Source organism: Rhopilema esculentum, chromosome 7, assembly GCF_057945365.1.
Source record: "Rhopilema esculentum isolate cy_ngs chromosome 7, ASM5794536v1, whole genome shotgun sequence".
NCBI classification, from domain to species: domain Eukaryota; kingdom Metazoa; phylum Cnidaria; class Scyphozoa; order Rhizostomeae; family Rhizostomatidae; genus Rhopilema; species Rhopilema esculentum.
The window spans coordinates 4,778,669-4,789,833 of record NC_142821.1 but is presented as its reverse complement, the minus strand read 5'-3'; the positions used below and the strand labels follow the sequence as shown (position 1 = coordinate 4,789,833).

The window sequence follows — 11,165 nt, the reverse complement described above, 5'->3', positions numbered from 1 at the left end:
AAAAACCTGCGGTGGGCTTGATTAGGCTATCTCCAACCTCTGTGCACAGTTAACTCCAAAAAACCAATCTGAATTGAAACAATACAACTGGCTGGTAATTGAAAATGAAAATCTTAATGTTTCTTTCATGATTTGGGATCAAGAGATTGCCAAAGCTGGTATCACTTCGCTCCTATTTGGTGCCTGAATGATGTCTTCGATTACTTTACATTCTTATTTGCCTTCAATCGCAATCAATTTTTGTCGTCGCTCATTGCCAGTGTCTCATATGTAAGAAGGTATTCGTTAGTGTCAATGTACTCATTTGCAGTAATTTCTGACGCAATCAAACTTTCATCTCGTACACTGAGTCTATCAGCTAGTGCTTGAAATGTATCATCGGCATGTTTTACCGATTACAAAATGATTTCCCCTATAAGAAAGTGATAAATGAACACCGAAAATAAATAAACAAAAAAAATAGATTAAAATTTTAGAAAAAGTTCTTTATATCAAGGGTATTTATGATGAAGGGACCTAAAATCAGGTTCGTAATAACGAGAGCTCGTTATACCGAGAGAATTTGTAAGGAGATTGTTAGGCAGAATCCAAGGGACCAGAAATTTAGTTCGTTATACCGGGAAGTTCGTTCTATCCGGGGTTCGTTATATCGGGATTCCAATGTATGGCATAGGAGGAACAATGGTTTACATCATACCTAACTGACAGGATACAATAATGCCAAATCAATGGTTCCAGTTCACAACAGAAAAAGGTTCAGTGTGGTATTCCCCAGGGTTTGTACCTTGGGCCCCTCTTTTCATCCTATACGTAAATGATTTTGAGCGATGCTTAGAAAAAAGTTCAACAAATATGTATGCAGACGACACTAGCATAACATGCTCTGCAAGAGACATTAAAGAACTGTGCAATGACTTTAAAACTGAGGGTAAGAGCATTGCAGAGTGGATGCGGCAAAATAAGCTTAGTCTGAACACCATAAAACGTCATAAAAGACGAATTAACCATATCCAGGGGAAGATAACCGTGAAAATAAATGGAGAAAAAATCCAACGAGCCCATGAAGTAAAATATCTGGGAGTCACTATCGATGAAAACCTACCTTGGAACAAGCAGTACAAGAGGCTAAAGTGGTACAAGAGGCTAAAGTGGAAACTCAAAATTGGTCTTTCTTTGTTGAGGAAACTTAAAAACATACTCCCACAATCGAAATTGGACCAGGTTTACAGGGCACTTTTCCAGAGCCATCTAAGATACGGTGATGAATTATGGAGAAGTCTGTCCGCTACAAAGCTTGAACATCTTCAGCGTCTTCAAGACAGGGCTCAAACATTGATTGAAAGTGCTAAATTTGAGGACAGCCTTAAGAGGTAAATTGATCATTAGATCAGAGATATCCAGTTATTCGACAAGGAATCAGCTTTATATTGACATCCCAAGGCAAAATTTGGAATTCTCAAAGGGAAGTTTCTTTCACTCTGGGGCCAAAGCATGGAATGAGATTCCAAGAAACATCAGAATGAGCCCCACAATTTCCATGTTGAAAAGAATCTTGAAGGGCTTCCTAGAAAGTTAATAAATTCTCAAAACAAAACACGATCCCTAGGTAGAACAGCAACATCTTTATTTTATATCTTGAGGGCTCTTGCCCCTTGATCATGGCCACAACAGATTTTAAAAGTTTGGTTATGTTTTCATTCTAGACACATAAACACAGTTAATTGCTGCTCAATTAAAAGCTCGATTTGTATGGCTAAAGCTTTTTAATACAAGAAATCCGTTTAAGGCTATTTTTTCAACTGTCCAGAGAAAAAATTCTTCTCAGTATTGCTAGGTTTAAAAAACATTCCTTTCAAGGGTTATTTGAAACTTTAACATCACTTCTAAATAGCGAACAATCATTTGTTATCCCAGCCATAACAAATCCCTACAAAGTCAAATTGGAACATTGCTCTTGGAGTGTTAAGACTACATTCAAAGCGAAAACTTTCGGACAGAAAGGTTTCGGCAAAACAACTTCGGAATAAAAACTTTGGCACGCATTTTCGAGCATTTCGGACAAAAATCTTTCGGACATACACTTTTTGTATGATACCATGATACATGCCAAAATCAACTTAATGTTAGTATGGGTATAATAGAAAAGCTGGGGAACAACGAGCCTCGCAAAGCTTGAAGCTGTACTATAGCCCTTGTACAAAGCTCCAAAAATGGAGCAAACTGAGACAACTTCAAGAGCCCAGTATTTCTTTCTTGAAAGTGGTGGAATGTTGTCGATGAAAAATATCACCTATTGCCAATTCCTTCTGGACGGCTGAATTTGTTCCGAGTACAGTTTTTAAGATATCAGACTAAAAGAGGAGATGCCTCCATCGTCCCAAAGATACTGTTTCTAAGAACTAGAGTTTTCCAACGCCTTTTTTTCCTAATTTCTTCAGAACGTTGTACGAAAGTTTGACCGTCCGACCGTTTTCGGCTTTAATGTAGTTCCGACGTGATATAAAACTTCTTTTTTATTTTTGACACATATTCACCCCACCTTCAGTTTTAAATTGATGGATACAAACCCTTGGAAAGGATCTGTAGCGAATTTTGCATACTTTGTAACTGCTTTCGACATTGTCAAGTTTCTCGTGTCTTTTGCACAAAACTGTTTTGTGCAAAAGTTCTGACAATTGATGACAGAGAGGTCGTACCTACAACCTGCAACCAATATGATTCACGTAAATTGACCGAAACCGAGCAGACAGGGCGAAAACCGAGCAGACAATGATGGGCATCCAAAAATTGATTCCTTTTAATTAATAGACATGAAAAGTCTTTAAGAAAATAAGTTTTTATTATGTTAACATATTTTGGCCTGATTCTTTGTATCGTCTTTTGATACGATTCGTAGAGTACTGTCAGTATTGTACAGGTCGGGAGAGATGTCAAGACTGCTGAATGAAAACGAGCCAATATTTAAAAGCTGTTGCATTAAAAAATGAAGACAAATCTCGAAAGGCGTTGACCACTTGAAATTGTTTCCACGCTTCTCTGACGTATTGTGGTGTGTCATATCCATCAAAGCATCTCAACTAATATCCTTGGCTTTCAAGGATCACCCACCCTTTTGCATGTGACTCAACAAAACGTGGAACGGTTCCATACCGTAATACTCCATATTGACATCAGAGCACACTGATAGATCAGGTTATCAGAAGACACTGAAAGATGGCTGTAACGAAGAATATTTGGCTTATTTTAACTTTCGGCGTTCTAGCAAGCGGTAACTATGCAGTTTAGATTCCATTTTCTAGTAGCCTGATAACCTGCCCATTTTCTAGTAGCTTTGTGTTTGTTTACATGGCAAGCTACATTAACAGGCGTCTAGGCTTCTAATGCAGCACTGTCTTCTTTGATAAGCGTCAAGAGTGTGTCAAAAGGCAAATGTTTCTTTTTTATTGGTTGGCTCGTGGACAAACCTCGCAATTTGATTTTGCTTTTGCAGAGCCAGAGCCTCTCTAGTCCTCACATTTATACAGGCCCCTACGATTAAACCGTGTAAAATCAGGACTCTAGATAGACTAGGGGCAGTGTTGTACCTCGAATTTCCAAACAGTGAGAATAAGGTGCGGTGAGAACTCACTGATTAAAATAATGGCTAAAGCCTGGTTCCCATAGAATCGTAAGAGGGTCGGCAACGGTCTGCGTTGGTCTCCCGATTTTAATGGAAACACTTTCTTCCGATCGTTACGATTGCGCCGATTGTGAATCGCAAGGATCGGGAGAGTTGATCTGAGTTCTACTTTCCCGACTTTTACGACTCTTCGGATCAAAGAAAATTATAATGGGAACACGGGTCGCCGACGTCGCCGATTCACTATTGTTAAGAACAATCACCAATCAATGGAAAGTGATTTGGCGTGTACTTGCTTGCTGTTGTCTTGTTGTCAAAAATGTTGCTTTTTCTTTTATCGTTATGGAAGATGGAAGGAGGGATCGACGACACGTTCCCGACTATTACCATTTTATGGGAACCAGGCTTGAGAGCCGGGAACGTGTCGCCGATCCTTCCTTTCATCTTCCATAACAATAAAAGAAAAAATTTTCCCATATATTGCATGTCAATCAATCTGATATTGTTTTTCTTTATTGGTCTAAAACTATACTTGTATAAGGATCAAACAAACTCGCAAGCCTTCTTTGAATGTGTATCAACACTACTTTATTGCTTTTTCAAATTTATTGCTAAAAGAGCAGCTTAAAACCGTCCTCTAAGAACTCTCATTTGGACATTGAAAAACTGGTTTGGCATCGGACTAGCCCCTTGGCTACAACAAACATATGCGTATAAGGGCCTATAATTTTGCAAGTCAGCCTGACTTTTGGATACGTAGTTCATAGGAAATGGGGCTGTTTAGGCTCCTGAATAGGCTCCTTTTTATGCAGGCCTTTCACAAGTTTCTTTGGTTCCATTTCAAACTGCAAGCATATTATATCCTGGCACCAGAGGTCTGGGACGTTCAGTGGGTGGCATACATGTTATTGGGGTTCTCTACTACTTACATAAGGTCAGGGGCGCCTAAACAAGGGGGGCTGGAGGGGCAGCTGCCCCTCCTGCCCTTTTCAAAGAGGGGCAGAGTGGGCACGAAGTGCCCTGAAATATGATTACCACTTTGACTATTCTCGTTATGTTAATATCTATTAGAATATACTAGAAAGATGATAACACCATCACAAAAATGCAGAGAATGAAAAGTTTGTCTGTGACAAGGTCGGCCACGAAGGAAGAGCGCAGTGGCGTTGTTATAGATGTTCCGATAGCCGTTGTTATTTCAAGAAGTTTGAAGCATACCAGTTTTGCCGAAGTGACCCGTTTAGTCGTTGTTGAATTAGATGAAACTATAGGAACCGTCGAGCCAAGAAATCAGAACACGCTTATTGAATTTTGTACTTTCTTTTACTGCCGAATCTGCGAACACAAGCCTGTAAAACCCTCGTAAACTCGTGGTTTTACAAAAGGGAGAGTGGCAAAGATAATAAATGATAAACAAAAGATGCGTACCCTTAGAAGAACTCCAGGAACCTAAGGAGGATGGGTAAATCAGTATAAAAACTTAGCGGGCAATCAAAATTTTACAACCAACCCATTTATAACAGCCATGATTTTTATAAAACCAAGTATTGTGAATAGTGAGTGACAAGGTCATTTAATAACCATTTTCATTTATGGATAATTTCGTCAACATTTTCTTTATGTTTAGAATCTTTGATGGTAAAAAACCAAGCTGTATGGGTGGCATATATTCAAGTTAATATTTTATTATATTACCCTACCCTTGCCCCCCTCCCATCTAGGAAAAATTCAACGATTTGCCTTCGGCACCAACACTGCCCCTCCTGCCCTAATCTTGTGCAGGCGTCCCTGCATAAGGTGTGTGAGAAAGTTGAGTAAAATGAGAAAGTCCATCAAAGATTTGAAATATAAACAATTTAGCACTTTAGCACGGAAATAGAAGAATATTGAAATACTTAACAAAGTATTGAATTAAAATACAGAGTAGTGAATAGTGCATTTATATGGGTATTTTGAAGCATCTATAATACCAGTTGAAAGTTGCACGACAATGACTAAGAAACTTATGTTATTTGGTGACCTCTACAAGTGAGAACCTATTTCAGAATTTCAATCTGTAGGTTCTTAATCCACTAGATTCTTATATGCAGGTGTTTTTGTACTCGTGAAGGCATTTTCCAGTCGTGATTGACGTAACACCATGTAACACGAATCAAAAGCAAATAGATTGGAATCATTTCAAAAATAAAAATAACAATAATAATGATAATTATAATGATAACACGTTATGTTCTCCATTTCAGAGTGGCTAATAATTTTTTAACATAAATTGTTGCCAAGCAGTAGCACAATTAAATTTTTCCCTGTTTTCGTTGTATAAAAATTTATCTATGGCCTTTTCGATGGCCGCGTTTAGTTTAGGAATCTTAGATAGAAATGTCTGCGGTATAAATATAAAAGTTCAAGAATAAGTATACTTGACTTTTTCGGTACACTCGTCCATGGCTTTTGTGATTTATAGAATTTTCTATTTGATTGCTATTTGCTTGCATATTTTAAATTTCAGGCAATTTAATGGCAAGGTTTGGCATTGCCATGCTTAAATGTTTCTTCTTGTGCTTCACACTTTCTGCGTTCGGAATTCTCGTTTGTTCCCTTGCAGCTTTCAAATCAGACCTGTTCAGTTTTCATAACAACAGACCAGCCGCCTTCGCTATCTAAAATGCACTTTATTTACCAATCAAGCTACTCTTTTTCAACTAGCATTTATTATTTTGCATTATTGATTTGTTTATGTTTAGCAGAAAGATCTATTTCAAATATCATCAAGTCATTTTTAAATTCTGAGCAACAGTATTTTTCAAGACCTCTTGTCAATATATTGCTTTCTTTGTCATAAACAGTTTACCCTACAGGTGGTTGAAATCTTGAATATTGGATAATGAAATCTTGACAGTTTTAATCCATTAACTTTTTACAAGACAATAATCATTATAAAATTACATTATAGTATGATTTTCTACAGAATATTTTTTTCTTTTTCTCCACTTTGTCAGCCGCATTTCTTACGTCATCAAGGAAGGTCCTAAGCGCGAAAGGTAAGAGCAAACATCTTAATGATTATAACTTCAATGACTTAAAATTTGACATTTGATCGAGAAAAAGCCATTTGCGTCGATATTTCTCGTGAATTTTTGTTCTAATATTTTCTGTATCAGTACCCCAACTGAAGGTTTATTTATTGATTTTATTCAAGAATGAATCTTTATATAAATTGTAATAAATTTGCATGTCTTCTACTAATCGCAAATTCTCAATTCCAAAGTAACGGAATACCCAACATGTTGTCTTCTTTTTCATTAATCTTTCCAACTACTTTCCCGTAAGAATCAAGCAGACGGTATTAAAAGTTTGAGTATCAAAAGTATCAATGGAATTCCAGCAAAAAGTCTACCGCTAATATTTTGTGCATGCGTAAATGCAGCAAATGCTGCTCAAACCGTTTTGGTAGTGCAACATTTGTTCAGTATCGTGCAACATACCAAACTCAAACTCAAAAATTGTTTTTCAGTTAATTACAAGTTACGTCTTACTCTATATAGTTGTTGATAATCGTTTATTACAATAATTGATAATTACAAAATAGCAAAACAACATATATAAAGTTAAAAAAATCTTAAGAAAGAGCTATCGAAGCCATGTGCTCAGTTGACGCGTTGTGTTGAGTTGATTTTACATATAGATTTTGGTTTGAAAATCTAATAATAAGAATCAGCAAAGACAATATAAAAAAAAGAAGAACAAAAATAAAGAATAAAGGTAAAATATAACAAATGCACCGTGAGACATGTAATGGGTGGGCAAATGATGCAACATCATGTTTGAACTAAAGTTGCATCGTTTGGAATGCTATATAAACTCCCGATGATCCATTGTGTCAACTCTAATAATATAAAATTCGTTAATACTTTGTCTCACATAGACAGAAAATGCTTCCAACGGTTGAGAACATTCGGATCACGCCTATTCACTTGCTGTGATGGAAGAATCGTGTATAAACCAAATTCAGTCTCCTATTGCTGTGGTAACCAGGCTTATGACCCCCTGAGGCATATCTGTTGTGGAAATCAAGTGTATCGCAAGAAAGAAAGGTACTACACATGTTGCGGTGACGAGGTTAGAAGTCATTTGCTGGTACATTATTCATTTGCCAATGCTAAAGGGTTTACCATCAGCGAACCATGCTTGAACCATGTTCCAAAGTAACCAAAAGTCAATTGGAAACTGAATGCTTTAACCAGCCAAACCCTACACTCTTTTTTGGAATACTGATCTCCAATATGAGCATATTACTTTATGAATTTTTAACTATAACTACTTGAGGCTATAATCTATTCTTCATTCTTCTAGCCATATAGCCCCTCTAAACAAGGATGTTGTGGAAACCAACTGATCAATAGGGCGGGAGAAGGCTGTTGCCGAAACGTCAAATACAACAAAACAATGGATGCTTGTTGTGAAGGGAATGTGGTGCCTAAACTTGGTGGGTGAGTAGCCACTGAAGATCTTAAATGTTGCCTTAAAATATTTTTTCCAACCCCAAAAAAAGGAGTTGAATCCTAATAGAGAAGTTAGGGAATAACCAAATGAGTAGCTGCACTCGGAAATTTAAAAGCCAACTGGAACCTTTGTTATTTACTTCCAGCTTACCCCCTCTAGAACCCTTCTCATAACAGCATTGCCTACCTATGTAAATCTTATCACGAATTAAAGACTCAAATGCAACCAGCAGAGGGTGACAGCAATTATCTATATTTTCAGGGATACTTGTTGTGGACCTTTCGTGTACAAAAACGATGAATTCATCTGTTGCTCAGGATTTTTGCAGCCTTTCTCTTCTGGTGGCCAAGATCATTCGAAATGCTGCCTGACTGATTCTTATGATTCTAGAACACACATTTGTTGCAACTTGAAGGTAGGTCCGGACTTCATCGATTCAGTCACAGGTTGGATAAAAAGCATGAGATAGAAATCTTCAAAATAAGTATATATTTATATTTGGATAATGTTTGTAAAAGAGTATTTCGTAATATGGATCTAAAGCGTCAAACGGGGGTTTGGTGAAAATAATCCAACTTTTTCAAAAATTGACGGTCATTTCCAACACCATTGGTGGGAGGTTTGGAGAACTAAACATTTGGTTTAACAATTATCGGTTATAACCAAATGTAACTCACTTCAATTTTTTAAAAAGTTTAAGGAAATCGGCCTCCTTTTCTCTATCCTGTCTTATATTTTCATTGCTAGATAAAAAAATTTTAATAGATTTTAAATTAGAAAAAAACCTGCGTTAGAACCTGCATTTAAATATTCGTTTTCAAACCGTTTGTTTCTACAGCAATTTCTGTGCTAAAGCCAATATAATTTTTTCGTGGTTGTTAATAGATCACAAAGAAGAAGAATCCACAAGATAGCGGTTGTTGCTATGGAAGGACCTACAACATCAAAACCCAGTATTGTTGTACTGGGCAAATCCTTGATCGCAAACCTGGTGAGGATTCAGCATGTTGCAATAGTGCCACATCTTCCATAAGGTACGAGAAAATGCTACATTTTTGCGTTTCATTATAGATAAGAGAATGATTTTAACTCGTGAGTTCCAAGACACATAATGTTTTAAATTAAATCACAAAAATAGGTTAGTTGCATTTATAAATACGTAAAAAGTTGGGTTGATCACAGTTCTTATCATCAAGAGAAATTTCTACAAAAGACATTTTTGTCTACGTGCAAAGCCAGCCACCAAAGGCAAACTCAAGCTTTTGAACAGAATCTTACCCACACACAAGATTTCCACTTAACATGAAGAGCCTGATAAGCTGCATTTAAAGATAGTTCTCATGATTAATATTTTCTTATTTGATCATATATCTTACTTCCAATCAAATCCATACCAAATCCAATTAAAATTGGAGATCTCCTTGGCAGTTTGGATTTGCCATGCCCATAGTAGGAATGCCTTACGGATTAAACAAAAATAGACTTTGGAAAAGTCTGCTGTTTACTGATTTTTCATAAAGTGCAGAGCTGTATCCTGATGAAAGGTGTACAGCATTTAACTAGAGTGCAATAAAAAATTGTGCTCATGTGTTCTTTCAGATTACTGTCCAAGACATTACAATTTAATAATATCAATAAGCAACGATCAAAGGTAGACCAAACTGGAATTGAACATAATAATTGTTTCATTTTTCAGTCTCCAAAAATTTTCCCAACATTACTATTATGGTTCTCAGTGGCGTACCCAAGGGGGGGGAATAGGGGGGTCCGGACCCCTCCCCCACTTTTCTAAATATGGTCCTCGAGATTTGTCCAAAAACGATTTAAAACTCATTGGGGGGGAGAGTATACTGTATGCTTGTTTCAATAACAATTGTAAAATACTTTGCTATTTACCATAGCTGAAATGAATCAAATGATAGGGGAAAATTTTGCAAAAAGGGCGTTTCCCCGCATTTGCGAGTGTTTGAAGGGCGTGGTCCAAAAAAATTCTGGGGACTACGCCCCAGACCCCCCACTGCTACGGCCCAAGGTACGCCACTGATTGGTTCTAGCAATTGTTAAACTTTGCAGAAATGATCTTTTGGCATTTTAACTTAAAACAGTAAAATATATAGCATATTAAGCGTTATGTTTTTTTTTACTTAGTTACGACAGAAACAAGCAAATTTGCTGCCGAGGAAATCTTCAGCTAAAAAAGTGGGGCAAAAACACTGGCTGTTGTGAAGGGAAAATATTTGATTTGAACACAGAGCTTTGTTGTGATTCAGAAATAAAGAGGAAGTCTCCAGGAAAGGACAGATGTTGTGGATCGTTTCTATACAGTGGGGAAAACTACTTATGTTGCAAAACAAGGTTGTTTTACAAACCTAGCAGATTCTTTCTTTGTTGCAATGAAGCAACATTTGACAACAGATATTACAGCTGCACAGAAGGGAAAATCATTCCACGTGGAGGGGGAGCTTAAAGAAATTTGAACTCCAGAAAACAACACAGACACAATGGAATTATTTTTTTTAGCTAATCCTAATAGCTTGAAGTCATATAGCAGGGAGGAGCATTTTAAAAATTTTCCAAAACTGTATTTGTTGCAGAAAACAACAGCAAAACCAATACAATAAGCATCACAATAAAAACTGTCTACTTAGCAGCAAAACAAAAAAAACGTTCATATGCTGGCAAATTTTACCTGAAATTTGTCTTTCTTTCCACAAAAAATTGATACTAACGAATTTAGAACCAAGCTCCCATTAATGTGTAGTAATGCTTTGTTTTGCAATTCTGATTAAATGAGTGATTTTGACATCAATGCTGTCGAACTTTATTAAATTTGGTTTGGATTGGAATTCTGACATGAGCTTATGATTCTAAACCTATGGGAGCTACTTGTGTCGTACGGTAGACGTTTTTGACACGATATTTGGTTTTCTCTCTCTAAAAACCAAACTATTAACGGAATCAGATTAAACTATACATCATTTGATGCACAAGAACATGGCGATTCCAACCATATCAAAATAATACCAAATATGGTAAAATGATACTT

At 36.7% G+C, this 11,165-nt stretch overlaps 1 protein-coding gene across 1 annotated transcript; it reads left to right on the top strand.

Annotated features, from left to right (window-relative positions):
- Positions 1-3,101: 3,101 nt before the first annotated feature.
- Positions 3,102-10,948, top strand: LOC135683764 (uncharacterized). The gene is made up of 7 exons (XM_065199115.2): positions 3,102-3,268; positions 6,616-6,657; positions 7,542-7,735; positions 7,970-8,106; positions 8,381-8,534; positions 9,005-9,153; positions 10,268-10,948. The coding sequence occupies exons 1-7, from the start codon at positions 3,214-3,216 to the stop codon at positions 10,584-10,586; spliced, it is 1,050 nt and encodes a 349-aa protein (XP_065055187.2). The 5' UTR covers positions 3,102-3,213; the 3' UTR covers positions 10,587-10,948.
- Positions 10,949-11,165: the final 217 nt, after the last annotated feature.

Excerpts from the sequence above, each read along its gene's own strand:
- LOC135683764 (XM_065199115.2), top strand. The coding sequence starts at position 3,214 with ATGGCTGTAACGAAGAATATTTGGCTTATTTTAACTTTCGGCGTTCTA. Across the intron at positions 7,736-7,969 it reads ACACATGTTGCGGTGACGAG|CCATATAGCCCCTCTAAACA; the intron begins GTTAGAAGTCAT and ends TCATTCTTCTAG. Across the intron at positions 8,535-9,004 it reads ACATTTGTTGCAACTTGAAG|ATCACAAAGAAGAAGAATCC; the intron begins GTAGGTCCGGAC and ends GGTTGTTAATAG.